Here is a 20,590-nt window from a genome sequence, read left to right as displayed (position 1 = left end):
AGGCACTGGTCTTAAAGAAGGAGATACAAGATGTGGGTGTTTGCATTTCAATTGTGGAGACTCCACTGTTAGTTCTGGAGATGGAAGAGGGATTGGGGAGAGAACGTGAGCACTCTCTAAGAGCCCAAGTGGTCTCCTGGGCTCTTAGAAACAGTCACCTCAGTCCTACACACAGGCACTGAATTCTGCAAACATGTGAATGAGCCTGGAAGCAGATTCTTTCCTAGAGTGCTGGTCAAGTATGCTGAAAATATCCTTCAATCTGGGTTAGTCTGATGTTTGCTCATGACTAAACTGGGTTACAGATTTGGGGGAAGAATGGGAAGAATATTACAAAGTGAAGTGCCCTTCTTACCACATAACATCAGGGGTACATGACATTAACGTGACTTATCACTGGTGGTGTGAACCTTGATCACTTGTTCAAGGTGATGTCACCTTATGTTCTCTACTGTAAAGTTACAATATTTCCCTTCCACATACTTTTCACTAAAAGTGAGTCATCATGTCCAATTCACACATGGGGGTAAAGAAATTAAGCTCCACTTCCTAGAGAAAGAAGAAGAAAATGGCAAGCCACTCCAGTACTCTTGCCTGGAAAATTCTATGGACTGAGGAGCCTGGTAGGCTATAGTCCATGGGGTCGCAAAGAGTTGGACATGACTGAGCAACTTCAGTTCAGTTCAGTTCCTAGAGGAACAAGTGTCAAGGTATTTGTGGACATACATTTGAACCACCAGAGCAGTTAATAAATACTTTTGAAGAAGATACTTAGAAGCTACACAAATCTCTTGTTTCTCTTCAAAGTTTCACCTACTCATTTGAACATTCTTGAGCAGATTCTTCTTACAGCACTTAACTACTGTGGGATTCTAACAGTAATTTTTTATTTCCTTCATTCATTCTTCATTTATTTATTTGCCCACATCGTGCAGCCTGCAGGATCTTAATTCCCCAACCAAGGATCAAACCTGGGCCCCTGCATTGGGAGCACAGAGTTCTAACCACTGGACCATGAGGGAAGTCCTTCATTCTACATTTATTATTTGGAATTTTCTGTAAGAAATATTTATCCATTTTCACTTGTGTATTATTTATTCTATCATTAAATCAGAAGAATCATGGATCTGTATTCTGTTCTTTGGGTTATAATCCAATACAGTCATTTTTTTTCGCCCAGATTTGACCCACTGAGAACTCTTTCAGGTTGACTATGCCCCTCTGACATGCTCCCATTCTCCTTCGTTTTGTTTTGAGCACTTTCTTACTTTCTGGCCTAGGCAATACTTCAGGCTAATCTTGTATTCTCCCTGCCTCAGTTGTAGAATCAGTCATTTCTCCAAACAGTTCTAGTTCGTTTCATTGGAAACAGTATTTTGAAACCAGGATGTGGGCACTGAAGATGTTCATTGCTACTGGGGTACTGTGGCTTCTGGGCCTTCTTGAAGAACTAAACTAGAACATATATGAATATATACATCACACACCTACATATGTATAAATATTAAAATAAACTTGAATTTATGCTTATACATGAAACCAATACCACAAGGTTCTATTGTTTTGCTTCGTTTTTTTTGCCCTTTTTTTTTTTTCGGCTGTGCCACAGGGCATGGGGGAATCTTAGTTTCCTGAACAGGGATCAACCCTGTACCTCCTACAGTGGAACCATAGAGTCCAAACCACTGGAAGGCCAGGGAATTCCACACAGGGTTCTTTATAGTCTTTACTCTCCATATTTTTACCTGTTTTCTCTGACAGTGAGAAACCTGGCTCACATAAAACACAATGAATTTACATATTTGTCCAAACCTAGTAAACATATAAAGTATTGTCAGAACTGTTAATCTGTACTATGTGAGAAACAAATTTACCAATCAGAATATAATGTTTATATAATTTTTTGCTTTAGTTTCACAGTATCCAAACAAAACACTATTTTCCAAGGTTACTTCAAGGTTACTTCGATCAGCTCATTTTTTTTGATGAAGTGATGGCATTCGTAATACCGTTACATTTACTTGTCACAGTTTGCATCCTCTGATATCCTGGTTGATTGACTTTTTTTTTTTTTAATTTGCAGTCAGGAAAGTTTATTTTCTGTAGTATTCAGTATGGCATTATCAACCAACACAGTATTAAGAAGAACATTTTCATAACCCCAAAAGTTTCACTGTGAAGCCCTCTTGAAGGCAATCTCTGCCTTTACTACTTCTGGCAAATAACTCATCTCTTTTCCATCCCCATAGTACAACACGTGGCCTTTTGGTCTGGCTCCTTTCACTAGGCGAAATGTATTAAAGATTCAGCCATGCTGTTGTATGAACCAGTAGTTGGTCCCTCGTCTTCTAAAGCTTATGAAGAAGTGTCTCATTTCCCCAGTCTACCTCGTTTCAGTGCAGCACACTGTCAATGCCTCACCTAAGGCAAGTTCCACAGTATCTTCTGCCTTTTTGCCTCAGGATGTTTACTGGTATCAGGACAAGCTATTAACCAGACATGCTGGCACAGTGCAGAAGTCCCACACCCTCAAAGGCATCACTCAACTCTCAGTGGAGGAGAGTTAGTGGATCAATACCCCATTCTCCTAGTCCTTCAGTGGTTTAACCCTGAGAAGCATTCTACATATTTCTTCAAAGGTCCCAGTGGGTCTGAGTTCGTATCTCCCAGTACAGTATCCAGCTTCATAATGCACATATTATTGGTTTTCCTCTCTTCTCTGAAACTCTCTATTGCTTCAATTATGCTTCCCAGGTTCATCTCGTAAATAAACTATCTCACCCAGTCCTTGTGTCTTCTGGAACATTCTTTCCCCAGACAGCCCCATGGTTCACTCCCTCATCTACTTGAGATGTTTCATAACCATTTCTCCTGAGAGAGATCGTCTCTTACCACTCTGTTTTAAATTGCAAGCCTTACCTCCCTTCCTTGATTTATTTAATAGGACTTCTGACCATCTAACTTATAACCACACACACACTGTGTGTGTGTGATTAATTTCAATTAGAATACAATTAGGCTCAACTAAGTGTTTACCTGGTTGGCTCAGCTAGTAAAGAATCTGCCTGCAATGCAGGAGACCTGGGTTCGATCCCTGTGTTGGGAAGATCTCCTGGAGAGGGGAAAGGCTACCCACTCCAGGATTCTGGTCTGGAAAATTCCATGGACTATATAGTCCATGGGGTCTCAAAGAGTTGGACAGGACTGAGTGACTTTCACTTTAGGCTCAATTAATGCAGTGGTTTTAGTCAACTTTTTTAACTGTTATGTCCCTAGAATGTAAAACACTCTGTGCACATAGCAGGCACTCAATAGAAATACACTGAATAAATTAATTTTTCAAGAGGTTGATTTTATTCCATATAAGAACCAACTTTCTATTTTAAAAACTCTAAAAGCTTTACTGACCTTCAAAATTGAATGACACCAAACACCAAAGGTCAAATGACTCTATCATGCATATTACACAAAATATTTCCATACTTAGCATGAAGCTCGACTGAATCCTCTGAGTTGCCTTTGAAGTCTAAGATATTATATTATAAACAATAAAAGACTATATAGTATAGAAATCTGGTATGGAACCAATATTATTTTTCCTTGTAATAGTTCACATGAAACCAAATCTGACAGTTATATATCATGCATCTGGTTAGCCTATTTAATGATTCCAAACATAATATCACCTATACAACAAACATGGATATTGGGAAGAATTTTTTTAATCCTTTATTTTCAGTCTCATTTTCATTATTTTTTTCCCTAAATCTTTTTATAAGAAAGGAAAGTAATTCTTGGTGTCCTTGAGCAGAAATTAAAGTTTCTTTCAGAATATTTTTATTACCTGGACACTGGATAAAGGACCACTCATAGTTCTTCTCTTTAGGACAAAGACTGGTATCAAGAAGCATCTCATTATTAAGCATTCCAACAAGCTTCATTGGTCCCCGGGAAGACCCTTCAATGCAGTATCCTCTTCCAGTATTACTAGGATCGTTGCACCAGCCACATCCAGGTTGTTCCAAACATTGTCCACAGGTCCTCAATCCAGAACAATTTTGGGCTGCATGGCAGGAACATTATTAACAAATATGTTACACGACTTTATATTCAAATGGAATTGCAAACTAATGGAAAAATTAATATGATCTGGAAAAAAGACAGTAAAGGGTCATCTATGGTTAATGTAAACATTTTTTTGTAATAAGCAGCAGCAATTACTTCAAGAGCAAATAAAGGATACATTATGAATAAAAAAGAGATGAATGGACTGACATTGAGAAAAATGAAGTCAGCATTCACACACTTCTGAGAACTGTGCCAGTACTAGGACCTTTTGGGAACTGATGCAGGCGCCCATAGACCACACTTACCATCGTCTGTAATATAGAGCAATGTTAGCTCTTCTTGTGCCCAGGAAGTGCCTCTAAGGAAAAACTCTACATCTGCCTGTGAATGTCCGCTCTAAGTCATGCTTACCCACTACCTGAGATAGCTGACGCCAGCATGGACAATGGTCTCCTTAAGGGTCCAAGATAACTAGCATTTGGCTGATATGCCTTGTTTAAAAGTAATCTCACTCAAAGAGCCAAACTGAACGGGAATATGGAAACTGGATACTCTGCCTCAGCAGGCAACCAGCAGGACAGTTTCTCTCTGACTTCCAGGGCTGCAGAATATTATCTCACTGAAGCTCAACCTTTTTTTGTTTAACTGATATCTAGACTATGAGCCTCAACAAAGCCCATGAACACCATGATGCCTTTCCCAAGGATGAACATATTACCACCTGCCATCATATTCACAATAGTTGCTATGTGATGTTTTGAATTTTTACTCCCAAGTCATAATGCCCTGTATCAGGCTGAGGTTTTTTAAATTAGTCTCACTGATTTTTTTTTGCTATAAAAGGCACATATTGTCTTGGGAATTGTTTATCCATAGAAGACAGCGCATAAGCATGAAGTACCATGTATGGTCTTCTAGTCACATGCTAGAAGAACCTCAGAGAGAAGGAAAAAACAAGGCAGACTCTGGCCGTCTCAGTTTCATTTCTGTTGTGGTAATAACTGAATTGTTACTCAGTTGTTTAATATTACTGGAAAGAGGAATGCTCCTCAGTTCAGTTCAGTTCAGTCGCTCAGTCGTGTCCGACTCTTTGCGACCCCATGAATTGCAGCACGCCAGGCCTCCCTGTCCATCACCACCTCCCAGGGTTGCAAATAAGAACAGCATAAGCTTCTCAGCAAACAAACAGGAACTCAATACTGTAGACCATGCAGGGATAATAGAATATTGGATTAAAGAATTCATCAATTACAATATGATTTGTTGTTGTAAATTTTTTCAGTGCTGAGCATTTCAGGGACTAGATGTACGAAAGTGAAGAATGACTACCATCTCCCATATTTCCTTAATAATAAATTTAAAAGGAAGAGTATTCTTTGAGTCATTGAACACAAGTGATTAATGTTAACCCTGTAGATAAATAATTCAATGACATGAACATATTTCTTTCTGAAAATTTTTTTCAGCAGTACACAGCGTTAAACAGCACTTCATTTAAAATATCCTTAGATAACTGAACCTTTCATATATTACAATACTCCTCCTTAGACTTTTTACTGTGAAATATTTCTCTTTTATCTGTGATTGTAGCTAGCCCACAGTACCATTGACTAGATTATTCTGTCTTCAAACCTATACTGGGTTGGTATGAAACCAATGGGAAATAATGTTAAACATCAAATTGGCTATGCTAGCTGAACATTCTAATTATTTACTGTCACATGATAAACTGAAGTAAATCTTTACTAGCTCTCATCCAGAATAAATCTAGACTTTATATTTATAGTCTATAGACATCTCTGAGGAAAATAAAATTTATTTTAGGATTAACTTTTTTAGTAAAATAACCAATCAAATTTCTTAAAGAAACATAATGTACAATATCTGCCTGCAACTGGGGAGACCTGGGTTCAATCCCTGGGTTGGGAAGATCCCCTGGAGAAGGGCATGGCAACCCACTCCAGTATTCTGGCCTGGAGAATCCGATGAACAGAGGGGCCTAGCAGGTCCAGTCCATGGGGTCGCAAAGAGTCGGACATGACTGAAAGATTAAGCACAGCAAGCGCGTTCTCAAACACAGCCTATCTGCTCTGTTGCTTTTCAAACAGCTGGGTAAATCTTAGATTGAAGAATCCTGTCTTTCTTGCATTGACTGAATGACAAACTAATAATGGTCTGTTTATTAGAATTTATGCTTTAAAAATGAGCTACAAAATGTCATATTTAGAGCAACATTCTACTCTCCTATATTTTTTTTAGATGTAAAATTATTACAGAAGTTAATATTGGTTTAGTTCTTGCTCAAGAGTGGAGAGCAATGTGCATGCTGAAAAATTAGCAGCATATTCATTCCTTGTAGTGGTAACTAAAAAACTGAAAGACTCTAATGATTTTTATTTTCTTACAGAAAACAATAATATGGGAAAGTTTTTGTAGGCTGTGCTATTTTGACTAAATTATGGCTAGAATGGAGACTATGTATGAGCTATAAGTAATCAAAGCAATCATTTTTTTTACTTTATTTTTTTTGGCTTTTTGAAAAATTAACTTTTATAATATTCAATATGGTTTATGAGATGTGTAAGAATTTGAAAAATCAATCTCCAACAAGTTATATTACCAAATGATAACTGGAGACTTCTGGTTTCCAGTCCAGCATGGAAGGAGTTTAGAAGTCACCACTCCATCTTAACAAAAAGAAAAATCAGCCACAAACTGAAAAATCAACAACTCTTCTTAGATCCATCAGACAAGTGAGGTCACAGGGCAAACAACAGCATCCATAGTTGGAGAGAGAGCAGAATATTAGAAAATCATGACTCAATGGCATGGAAACATCTTCAGGACCCAGTGCTGGGGTTAGATAACTTGAACTGTTAACTACTGAATTGCTGGAATCTCAGTGTGGACAACTCTAAGGCTTCATATCTCCAGGGGAACCCAGTTAGGGAGGAGCCTTGACATTTTTGTAAGAGTGACCTTCAGGAGCTCTAACAGTTCCTCACAGTTAATACTGAAGAAAAACCCCATTGTGCTTTTGGCAATGGGAGGGGAAAAGGAACTATTCTGAAATATGCCAGAGCACTATTCTTAAAAAGTCTGGAGAAACTGTTTAACAAAGACTAAACTTCTGGGGTTTTATCAGAGCGTAAGTGAACCAGTTAACGGGGAAATAACCAACTCTAGCCTGTTCTAGTCTTTCACGTAGGGAAAGAGAAATATACAACTTCAGCTCCCTCCAGCTATCCTGTACCACCTGAGAGAGGGGGAAAAAGAAAAAAAGAAAAAAACACACAAAAAACTGGGACGTACTAGTGAAGTGAAGTTCACAGAACAGTACAGAGCACAGGCCCACCACAAGACTGAGACCTAAGCACAGGACTGCAGAAGACTTCCCCTCCCCCAAATCCTACTACTACATTACCAAAAGCCTACTTCCAACAGTTTCTTTTACCCATCTTTTGTATCTGACTATCAAGAAAAAAACTATAAGGAATACCAAAAGGCAAAACACACAGAAGAGACAGAGTAATAAGCATCAGACCAGACAGGGCAGGGATGCTGGAATTATCAGATCAGGAATTTAGAACAATTATGATAAATATGCCAAAGATTCAAAAAAATATGCTAAAGGCTCTAACAGAAAAAAGTAGACAGCATGCAAGAAGGGATGGGCAATATAAGCACAACTACATAACTCTTAGAATACCAAAGATAAGCAAATCTAAATGACCTTGGGTCTGGTGATGATGTTTCAGTCTAACACCAAAAGCACAATTTATGAAAGAAAAAATGGATGAATTTGACTCTGCCACATTTTAAATCTCTGCACTGCAAAAGATAATGTCAAAAGAATGAAGACAAGCCATAAAGTGGAAGAAAATATTTGCAAAAAACACATCTGATAAAGGGTTGGATTTTAAAACATATAAAGAATATTCAAAATGATAATATGAAAACAACAAACTCAATTTTTTAAAATAGACAAGGAAGTGGGGAGGAACAAGATGGATACATGAGATTAAGGGATACAAACTACACTGAAAAAAATAGATAAGTAACAAGACTATACTTATTCTTGTATAAGTATATATAAGAAATATAGTCAGCACAGGGAAATACAGTCATTATTTCATAGAAACTTTAAATGAAGTATAAACAACAAAAACACTGAATCACTATGCTATACACCTGAAATGAACATAATACAGTAATCAATATACTTCAATAAAAAAAAAATTTTCATACACAAAAGACCTGAACAGATACCTCACCGAACAAGATATATACAGATGCCAAATATGAAAAGATGATCCACATAATTTATGATTAGAGAATTGAGTACTAAAACAATAAGATATCATTATAAGCCTAATGCTGCTTTTGTTGTTTAGTTGCTTAGTCATCCGACTCTTTATGACCTCCTCTGTATTTCCATTCCCCTTATTAGTTTAGGCCTTCATGATTCCTCTTCTACTGCTGATGGATGTTACAGATTACCTAAAATGGAATGTGTTGTTGTTTGCTGTTTAGCCACTAAGTCGTGTCTGACTCTTGCAATCTCATGGACTGTAGCCTGCCAGGCTCCTCTGTCCACGGGATTTCCCAGGCAAGAAAACTGGAGAGATATCCTTCTCCAGGGGACCTTCCCAATCTAGTGATAAAATCTGCATCTCCTGCATTCACAGATGGATTCTTTACCACCGATCCACCAGGGAAACCCCTATAAACCTATTGGAATGGCCAAAATCCAAAACACTGACACCTCCAAATACTCGCAAGTGTGTAAAATGTGAAGAAAGAGGAACTCTTGTTCATTACTGGTGGGATTACAAAACACACCTACTTTGAAAGACAGTTTGGTGGCTTGTTTCCCATTTACAAAGAAAAATTTCCTTCAAGTTTCATTTACTAAGAAAAAACTTCAAATTATCACTGAAGACAACCTTCTAAAAGCAATATAAAGCTTCAGTTCATTCACTCAGTCGTGTCTGACTCTTTGTGACCCCATGAATTGCAGCACACCAGGCCTCCCTGTCCATTACCTACTCCCGGAGTTCACCCAAACTCATGTCCATCGAGGCAGTGATGCCATCCAGCCATCTCATCCTCTGTCATCCCCTTTTCCTCCTGCCCCCAATCCCTCCCAGCATCAGTCTTTTCCAATGAGTCAACTGTTCACATGAGGTGGCCAAAGTATTGGAGTTTCAGCTTCAGCATTATTCCTTCCAAAGAACATCTAGGACTGATCTCCTTTAGAATGGACTGGTTGGATCTCCTTGCAGTCCAAGGGACTCTCAAGAGTCTTCTCCAACACCACAGTTCAAAAGCACCAATTCTTCGGCGCTCAGTCCAACTCTCACATCCATACATGACCACTGGAAAAACCATAGCCTTGACTGGATGGCCCTTTGTTTGTTGACAAACTAATGTCTCTGCTTTTTAATATGCTATCTAAGTTGGTCATAACTTTCCTTCCAAGGAGTAAGCATCTTTTAATTTCATGGCTGCAATCACCATCTGCAGTGATTTTGAAGCCCCCAAAAATAAAGTCTGACACTGTTTCCACTGTTTCCCCTTCTACTTCCCATGAAGTGATGGGACCAAATGCCATGATCTTTGTTTTCTGAATGTTGAGCTTTAAGCCAACTTTTTCACTCTCCTCTTTCACTTTCATCAAGAGGCTTTTGAGTTCCTCTTTACTTTCTGCCATAAGGGTGGTGTCATCTGCATATCTGAGGTTATTGATATTTCTCCCAGCAATCTTGATTCCAGCTTGTGTTTCTTCCAGTCCAGAGTTTCTCATGATGTACTCTGCATATTAGTTAAATAAGCAGGGTGACAATATACAGCCCTGACGTACTCCTTTTCCTATTTGGAACCAGTCTGTTGTTCCACGTCCAGTTCTAAATGTTGCTTCCTGACCTGCATACAGATTTCTCAAGAGGCAGGTCAGGTGGTCTGGTATTCCCATCTCTTTCAGAATTTTCCACAGTTTATTGTGATCCATACACTCAAAGGCTTCGGCATAGTCAATAAAGCAGAAACAGATATTTTTTTCTGGAACTCTCTTGCTTTTTGCATGATCCAGCGGATGTTGGCAATTTGATCTCTGGTTCCTCTGCCTTTTCTAAAACCAGCTTGAACATCTGGAAGCTCATGGTTCACGTATTGCTGAAGCCTGGCTTGGAGAATTTTGAGCATTACTTTACTAGCATGCGAACTTAGACCATTTCTAATACTGTTCTATTTATAACTGTAAAAATGGTTGTGAAGACTTACTACTGTCAAAGGTTTGGTGAATAACTAGAAACATATAGCACAAAAAGATAATATAAATCCATTACATATAATTCATATTTAAAAAATGCAATGTTAAAGGCAAAGCATGACAAAGCTATTGCTCAGCAGCTAACATTTTGAAACAGTAACATGACTGCTAAAAGCACTTGGATTTTGAGCAAGGATATCATCTTCATTCCTAGTCTCTATTTTATTTTCTGACATTTCCTCACTGCTCAGTAAATGTTTGTTAGTTAAAAACATGGAAAAGAATTAAATGTAATAGAGAAGGAGTTTGTGTTCATAAGGAGTGGGTCACTGCCAGGTAAATGCTACTTTCAAGGAACACAAGGGCTCCTTGAGGCAAGGTAAAATGCCCCTCGTTCCCACAAGGATGCACAGGATGTACAATTTTTTTTTTAATATTTTATTTTTACTTTATTTTACTTTACAATACTGTATTGGTTTTGCCATACATTGACATGAATCCACCACGGGTGTATACAAGCTCCCAATCCTGAATCCCCCTCCCACCTCCCACCCCATACAATTTTAAAAGTTATGGAACAAAAACAAATGTGATTAGACATCACCAGCTCAAATGAGCTATATACAGCCACAGGGAAGGCAAATGTGACAACAGATATAACAGTGAAAGAAAAGACCTATAGAAATAGAAAATCCAGCAGACTAGACTAACTATTCAAGGAACAAACAAGAAGTAGAAAATAAGCCTCTACAACAATCAAGAAAACAAAAGAAGCAAAACATCAAAAATCAAGAGTGCCAAATTGGAAAAGACTTTGATACTGGGAGGTTTTGGGGGCAGGAGGAGAAGGGGATGACAGAGGATGAGATGGCTGGATGGCATCACTGACTCGATGGACATAAATCTGAGTGAACTCCAGGAGTTGGTGATGGACAGGGAGGCCTGGCGTGCTGCAATTCATGGGGTCGCAAAGAGGTGGACACGACTGAGCGACTGAACTGGAAAGCAGGTCTAAAGAACTGATCCATGCATGCCTAGCTAACAATCTCACCAACAGTAGTTATCATCATTTGGTTCATCTGTGGTCAAACTGAAGTTCTTATCTGTGTTAAAATAGTTAATCATTTTTATTTACCTTTCAAAAAATGTAGCTTCAGTCTTTACAATGGGATTACAAGGTTCTCAAAAATTCACTTTAAATAGATAAAAAGCTCCAGATTTTAGAAAACATAAAAAAGGAAAAATATTTGAACCTCATTTAACAAACAACAACATGGAAAATACAAATGAATTTAAGACATACTCAACTTTTACAAGGATCAAAACGGCAGAATGGAGCACACCTCCCCCCACAAACAAAACAGAAACAGACCTACAAGTGGAACAATTTTCACAGAAAACCAACTGGAAACTGGCAAGAGGTCTCTTATTCAGCCAAAGCTGTAAGAAAAGATAAAAACACTAATTTGAAAAGATAAACACACCCCAATGTTTACAGCAACACTATTTACAATAGCCAAGACATGGAAACAATCAATTCAAGCGCCCATCAACAGATGACTCGCTTAAAAAGATGTTGTGTGCAAAAATAAACTCAGAATGGATTACAGACTTAAATATAAGGCCAGAAACTATAAATCCCTTAGAGGAAAACATAGGCACTACACTCTGTGACATAAATCACAGCAAAATCCTCTTTGACCCACCCTCTAGTACACTGGAAATAAAATAAAAAATAAACAAATGAGACCTAATTAAACACAAAAGCTTTTGTACAGCAAAGGAAACAATAAACAAGATTAAAAGACAACCCTTAGAATGGGAGAAAACAATTGAAACTGACAAAGGATTAATCTCCAAAATATATAAGCAGCTCATATAGATCAATATCAGAAAAAAAACTGCCCAATCAAAAAATGGGTAGAAGACCTAACTGACATTTCTCCAAAGATATACAGATGACCAATAAACATATGAAAAGATGCTCAACAACACTAATTATTAGAAAAATGCAAATCAAAACTACAATGAAGTATCAGTATCACCTCATACCAGTCAATATAGTCATCATCAAAAGAAATCTACAAACTACAAGTATTAGAGAGGATATGGAGAAAAGGGAATCCTCCTATACTGTTGGTGGGAATGCAAACTAATGAAGCCATTATGGAGAACAGTGTGGAGATTTCTTTAAAAAGTAGGAATAAAATCTACCATATGAAACAGCAATCCCACTACTGGACATATACCCTGAGAAAGCCACAATTCCAAAAGACATATATATCTCAGTGTTCACTGCATCACTATTTACAATACCCAGAACATTGAAGCAACCTAGATGTCCATCTACAGATGACTGGATAAAGAAAATGTGGTACATATATACAGTGGAGTATTAATCAGCCATAAAAAAGAATGAATTTGAATCAGTTCTAGTGAGGCAGATGAACCTAGAGTCTGTTATACAGAGTAAAGTAAGTCAGAAAGAGAAAAACAAATATCCTATATTAATACACATATGTAGAATCTAAAAATATGGTATTGACGAACCTATCTGCTGGGAAAGAATGAAGACACAGATGTAGAGAAGAGACTTGTGGACACAGTGGGGGAAGGAAAGAGTGGGGTGAATGGAGAAAACAGTATCAACATGTATACACTATAATGTGTAAAACAGATAGCTGTTGAGAAGTTACTATGTAACACAGGGAGCTCAGCCTGGTGCTCTGTGATGCTGGAGGGGTGGGATGGGAGAAGGAGAGAGAGACTCAAGGAGGAGGCATATATGTATGATTATGGCTAATGCACGTTGTTGTACACAGATGCCAACACAACACTGTAAAGCAATCTTCCTCCAATTAAAAAATAAATTAAAAAAAGATGTGTGTGTATAGAATGGAATATTACTTATCCACAAAAAAGAATGAAATACTGCCATTTGCAGTAACATAATGGACATAGAGATTATCATAGTAAGTGAAGGAAGTTAGAGAAAGACAAATATTATGTATCACATATACAGAGAACCTTGAAATAATTTAATCTATACACAAAACAGAAACAGAATCACAGATTTATAAAATGGACTTATCACTGAAGAGCAAAGGGAGGGTAAGGATGGGGGACTAAATTAAGAGTACAGGATTAACAGATAAAAACTACTATACACAAAATAGATAAGCAACAGGAATTACTATATAGCACAGGAAACTATATTCAATTATCTTTTTAATAACCTATAATGGAATATAATCTGAAAAAAGAATATATATATACATATGTATATGTGTGTATATATATATATCTGAATCTATACACTTTTCTATACACTTGAAACTAATACAATATTGTAAATAAACTATATTACAATAAAAAAATGCAAAAACAAGAGCTGTTAAGATATACCCAGAAATTCTAACAACTGTTTTAAGATTTCCAATAAGAGTAAAGAGAAGAAAACAATCTATGACATTAAGGAATATTCTTAGCAAATGAAGAAAGAAAATATTCTCCAGATTAAAAAAGCCAATGAGAATCCATTTTTGAAATCCACATCAGTTACTGGAAACTGAATGAATGATAAATTGCAAAATTCTTAATGCCAGGGATAAACAGAAAAGTTTTTAAAGCTCTCCAAAATAGGGGGAAAAAAGATGTCTTAAGCTCTCCAAAATAGGGGGGAAAAAAGATGTCTTATAAAGGAAAGAATATTTGACTGGCATGAAAATTCTAACCCACAACACCAAATGCTAGATAGTCTAAGGAAGGAAATATTTAGAACTCTACACCCAGGTATTCTATCATTCAAGTGAATATGAAAAAATGCAAAGGTTCAAAAGGTTTACTTCATGCTAAGTTACTTCAGTCATGTCTGAGTCTTTGCGAACCCATGGACTGCAGCCTGGCAGCCTCCTCTGTCCACGGGATTCTCCAGGCAAGAAAACTGAAGTGGGTTGCCGCACCCTCCTCCAGGGGATCCTCTTGACCCAGGGATCAAACCTGTGTTTCTCACATCTAATCTGCATTGGCAAGAGGGTTCCTTACCACTAGCGCCACCCGGAGAGCCCAAAAGGCTTACTAACCAACAATTTATTTGGAAAGAATTACTGAAGACTATTTTCCAGAAGACGAACAAATGAGAAGGAAAGAATGGAATATAAGAAAGATTTATGAACAGAGAAGACAACTTAGACAACTCTAAATAATTTTTAGAAAGTTCTTAAAATTTTAAGAGCTTGGAGACTTTCCAAGTACCTTTTCCCCTACCTTTTAGACTTCTTTTCATTGTGAAATATAACACACCTACAGAGAACTACATAAAGAAACACGTGAGATTGAGAAATTATTGTAAATGAATATTCTGTGCCTGCATTCAGTCTAGAAGCAGAACACTGCCTCCCTACCCTTTTCCTAATCAGCACCTCTAATCTTTCCCAGCAGCATCCACTAGCCAACATTTATAAAAATCTTACCCAACAGTTCTACCTAAAAAATTCATTCCTAAATGATACAGCATAGTTTTGCCTAACTTTATCTAAATGGGTCACACATACATAATCTTTTGTGCCAGGCATCTTTCACTAAACGTTGATATTTGTGGAGAAACAAAAGCAGCAATTAAGGCAGGAAAGGCTGAGCAACGTCTCAACTCCCCACAAGTACCTGGGGCTGGTATTCAACTCTCTTGGGGAGCTGGTTCCTAGTTATAAGACGTTTTCTGTGACAGCAAGACCATTTTATGCCTGCAACAAACCCACTGCTACAGTCTTGATCAAGTATATTCCTGTTCTTTATCAAAATTCCTAAAAAAGGAGAGCAACAGGGAGCTCAATACACACATGCCCAGCCATCCCATCCCAGGAACACCTCTCTACTTGATACCAAGAGCCTGGGAAGATAAATGCACACAACAGCTGCAGCCTGCAAGTTCTAGTCTACATGGTAGCAATCACCCCTTTGTCTCAACTCTAAGCAACAGTGGTGCCCAATATGGAACAAATACGGATTTGGCTAGGTCCCAAGGAGAAGAAAGGGCTTCCCAGGTGGCACTAATGGTAAAGAATCCACCTGCCAATGCAGGAAACAAGAGACTCAGCTTCAATCCCTGAGTCGGGACGATCCCTTGGAGGAGAAACTGGCAACTCACTCCAGGATTCTTGCCTGGGAAATCCCATGGACAAGGGAGTCAGGAGGGCTACACCATGGGATCACAAAAGAGTCGGACGTGACTTAGCAACTAACCAACAACCCAACATACCACCATTGTGATGATATCCTCATCAAAAAATGCTTAACTTGAATCTAACCATAAGGAAACAATTAGGCAAATCCAAATTAGGAAACCTGCAAAGCAACTGGTGTAAATTCTTTTAAAAATCACACTTGGGGAAAAAAAGAAGACATGGGAAGTTGCTAGATTAAAGGATACTAAAGAAACACAGTGAAGCAATACATGATTCTTCTGAAGGAGCACTTTCATGAAGTATTTCACTGTCTTCAATACACACTCAGAGTTTGGGGGGCACAAACATGGCAAAATGTTAAAGGCTAAGAAAATTACTGGAATTCAAAATGACGGTATAATGTAAATCAGGGGCTTGTAGCATTAAGAGGCTTTAAAACTAGTTTTTAATTGTAAATAGCAATTGTTAATGGTAGTGTAGTGTTAATCGCTCAGTCATGTCCAACGTTTTGCGGCCCCACAAACTGTAGCCCGCCAGGCTCCTCTGTCCATGGGACTCTCCAGGCAAGAACACTGGAGTGGATTGCCTCTCCCTTCTCCGGAGGATCTTCCCGACCCAGGGATTGAACCTGAGTCTCCTGCACTGCAGGCAGATGCTCTACCTTCTGAGCTAAAAGGAAGGTCTAGCAACAGCATCTTTTTCTCATTTTTTTAAATTAAACTTCCTCAAACATTCAATGTATCGGCCCATCACAGAAAGGGGATTTATGTTGCAGTTAAACAAAAAGTGACTCTAGAGAAACACTTACGAGAGCAGGTGGCAGTCTGCCACTCGAGACACTGCCCGTATGGAAAGGAGATTATGTAGGCGTTAGAGTCAACACACCGCTTGGTGCCGCTACACCACATACATTCCATGCCGTTGCTCGTACAGTTGGCGCACGACGTCCTTAAGGAGCAGGGCTTTTTGCACGGCCTCGCGTTTTGATTTGGACTAACTGGAATAAATTAACAAATGTATTAATAAATTTTATTTATTAACTGCTTTTTTGACACAAGGATGTGGGTTTTGTTCATTTTGTTGTTGTTTAGGGAAGGTTTCAAAGAAGCCAAGTTTGGAATAAATATTAGAGTCAAAATTATATAAGGTAAAATGAGAATGAAGATGGCCTGTCAACACTTCTTAAATTTATTATCTACTTTGAAATTTATAATGCCTTGGCAAATTTTAATCCTTTACAAAGTACACAAAATTGTATAACTTAAATTTGTTTAATAGCAATGTAATACATGACTTAGGCTTTTGTTTCTATTGGCTAGATAATATGTACACTTATCATTATTTACTTTTCAAGCTAGCCACCCTTCTACTAATATAAACATTCCATACCTTATAAAAGCAATTAACAATACAATTTACTATAAAAGTTTAACATAAAACATAATCTTTATCACATCTATTTGGATTGCGATGTTTCAAATGCTAGTAAGGATGTGGAGAAATTGTACCCGGTACACCACTTCTAGGAATGGTAAAATGGTGATGCTTCTGTAGCCAACAGTATAGCAAGTCCTCAAAAAATTAAACACAGAATTACCATATGATATAGCAATTCCACTTCTGGCTATATACACAAAGACATGAAAGCAGGAGCTGAAACAGTTATTTGTACCCATCTTCACAGCATCATCATCCACTATAGTCAATAGGTAGAAGCAACAAGTGTCCACCAATGTACGCAGAGGTAAAGAAAATGTGGAATATAAACACAATGGATAAACATTCAGGTTTAAAAAGGAATGATATTCCGACACATACTACAAGATGGGTGAACTGTGAGAACATTATTCTGAAAGGGAATAAGCCAGTCACAAATGGACAAATACCTCATGATTCCACTTATATGAGATACTTAGCAGTGGGGTTGGGGAGGGGTGAATTGGGAGTTATTGTGCAATGGATATGGAGATATAGTTTGGGAAGATGAAAAAGTTCTGGAGATGGATAGTGTTGATAGATTAACAACAATGTGGATGTACTTAATGACACTGAACTCGACACTTAAAAATGATTTAGAAATCTCAATCATATCTCAAAACCACTGAATGAAAAAAATGGCTAAAATTAAGTTTGACATTATGTATATTTCACTGCAATACAAAACATGATATTTAAAAAGAGAAAAGAATTCAGTACTCCTTTCTCACTTAATGAAACTCCATTTCAAAGGATGTAACAGGAATGTTTCTTTTCACTTGCCAACTGAAATAGAGCTATAGGATTAAAATGATTCTAAATTTGTTGTTAATCTTAATGATTAATCTTTCTTACAACAACTATTATTATAAAAGCAAAACACAGTAAAAAAATTAAGAACAGATTATTATTAGAACATCACTATTTTAACCAAGAAATAAAGATTGTATAAAACAATACAAATCTATTACTTTTACAAGTTAATGCTGAGGTCACGAACAGTAAACGGGGAAAGTGGACAAAGATAAAATTTACACAGAAATCAGCATCATTAAAAGATGGTAACAGTTACTTCAGGCCTATGTAGGATCACAGGCTGCAAGAGGGATGTGGGAAGAAGAGTTGGAAATATAAATTACATCTTTAAAGAAACATTAGTTTACTGGACTACTTACCAACAGGTTTTTCACAGACAAGCCCATCTGCCATAGACGTGCAAGGATTAGCTTTTAAGCCTGACACTGCAGCCCTTTCTAGATACGCACAGAACCCAGAATCATTAGGTTCACCAGGAAGCCACTGTAGTGTTGTATTTGTAAATGGAGACATGTCTTCCCATCCCCAGTAGGATATATTGATCTTGCGTAAGCCTACCCAAGGTGATACTTTCTGTAAACAAGCAAAAGCAACATTTTTTTAGAAGCAAGATGTAAAATTCCTGTGTCACATTCCTTAGCAAACAGTTCATTATCTTTAAAAATTACATTTTAAAATATATCATAGTACCTTTCTAATAACATCTAATACCAAGGGAAATGAACAATCCTAGGACATCTTGGAAGATGATGCATAATAGAACACTATGTTTAAACTATACATTTAGCGACACGATTCAGGTCATTTATTTAACCTTTGTGAATATCAGTTTCCTATTCTACAAAATGGGGGTATCTGATATACATACTTATCTTATGAAATGCATGCATGCATGCTAAGTCGCTCCAGTCATGTCTGACTCTGTGCAACCCTATGGAGAGCAGCCCACCAGGCTCGTCTGTCCACAGGATTCTCCAGGCAAGAATACTGGAGTGGGTTGCCATTTCCTCCTCCACTTATGAGAATAGATCATTTTTAAAAACAATATATTGTATTGCTACTGTTGTTACTGATATTTCTGCTGCAGCTGCTATTACTACTGCTACCATCAATCTAATGAGTTATGGAGTTAAGAATCTAAAGCTCAAGTGCCATTATATGCACTGTGAGAAAATAGAAAACAAAACCATGAACAGGAACAAAGGCTGAGTGAAGACTTCACAATAGGTTCACAAAGAGACAAAGAAGTGCCTCTCTTCCAGATCAGACCCCTACTAGTACAGTAAGACTTAAGTGCAGTTTTAGATAAAATTAGACATCTACTTTCATTATTAAAGAGATCAAGAAATAAATAATAAAGATCTTTGACACTGTTGCCTAAAATTTAATTAACAGAGGTTGATAAATGCCACGAAAGTAAATATTAGCACTCTCAGCAATACTTCAAAAGCAGCTTAAAAACAAAATATATTCTGTATTTATATATTTTAATCATTCCTAAATTATTTTAATCATTCTTACATTTTAAAAGGCTATTCTAATGAGGCTGACAAAATAATGATATATTCTTGTGCTAAGCTACTCTCCTTACAAATCTTTTTAGATTGCAAACATCTCTTTTTCTTGTCTTGTTTCTGCTTAGAGCTATACATCTCTTTTTGAGATTTTAATTTTCTTTTTTTGTAGCTTAACTGAGGTATAATTGATAAATGAAAATTATACATATATAAGGTGTATGGCATATTTGTTTGGTATATGTGTTTCACATTGTAAATTATCACATCAAGGTAATTAACATTACCTATCACCTCATATAACTTGTGTGTGTGTGTGTGTGTGTGTGTGTGTGTGTGTGTGTGTGTGGTAAGAACATATAAGATCTACTCTCTTAACAAATTTCAAGTTTACAATATAGTATTAACTACAGTCAACTGTCCTATACACTAGATCTCCAGAACTTACTGTCCTGCATAACTGAAACTTTGTATCCTCTGATCTACATCTAAACATTTCTCCTATACCCAGCCCCTGGCAACCTTTATTCTAGTATCTGCTTTTATGAGCTCAACCATTTTAGATTCCACATATAAATAAGAACACCCAGTATTTGTCTAAGTCTAGCTTATTTTACACAGCATAAATGTGACTCCAGGCCCATCCATGTTGTTAAAAACAGAAATTCCTGATTTTTTTAAGTCTGAATAAAACTATGCATGTGTGTATATAAATGTACATAAATATTTATGTTTGTATATTTATCCACCCATGTATCCATTCATGAACACTTAAGCTATGTCCATAACTTGGCTATTTAGAAGTGCAGATATCTCTTCAAGATAGTGATTTAATTAAGATATAGAATTGGGCTTCCCTGGTGGCTCAGATGGTATAGAATCTACCTGCAATGCAGGAGACCTGGGTTCGATCTCTGGGTTGGGAAGATCTCCTGGAGGAGGGCATGGCAACCCACTCCAGTATTCTTGCCTGGAGAATCCCATGAACAGAGGAGCCTGGAGGGCTACAGTCCATAGAGTCGCAAAGAGTCGGACATGATTGAGCTACTAAGCACAGCACAGGATATATAAGTAAGTGTGGCACCAACAGTGCTACTTAATTTTTAATTTGGTGGTGGGGGGACTCCATGCTGTTTTCCAAATTGACTATACTAGTTGTATTCCCACCAACAGTGTATAAGGATTCCTTTTCTCCACATTGTTGCCAATATTTGTTATCTCTTGTCTTTTGGACAATAGCCCTTCTAACAAATGTGAGATGA

At 37.4% G+C, this 20,590-nt stretch overlaps 1 protein-coding gene across 1 annotated transcript in view; it reads right to left on the bottom strand.

The window, feature by feature from the left end:
• The window catches only part of ATRNL1 (attractin like 1), a 794,298-nt gene that overhangs the window by 588,139 nt on the left and 185,569 nt on the right, over positions 1-20,590 (bottom strand). The window contains exons 16-18 of the mRNA XM_040255081.1: positions 18,174-18,387; positions 16,331-16,519; positions 3,845-4,063 (exon numbers count right to left, since the gene is read on the bottom strand). Coding sequence (XP_040111015.1) covers positions 3,845-4,063; positions 16,331-16,519; positions 18,174-18,387 — 622 coding nt within the window. The remainder of the gene's footprint in view (positions 1-3,844; positions 4,064-16,330; positions 16,520-18,173; positions 18,388-20,590) is intronic.

The sequence above is a fragment of the Oryx dammah genome, unplaced genomic scaffold (assembly GCF_014754425.2).
Source record: "Oryx dammah isolate SB20612 unplaced genomic scaffold, SCBI_Odam_1.1 HiC_scaffold_14, whole genome shotgun sequence".
NCBI classification, from domain to species: Eukaryota; Metazoa; Chordata; class Mammalia; order Artiodactyla; family Bovidae; genus Oryx; species Oryx dammah.
This window is presented reverse-complemented; position numbering and strand designations above follow the sequence as displayed.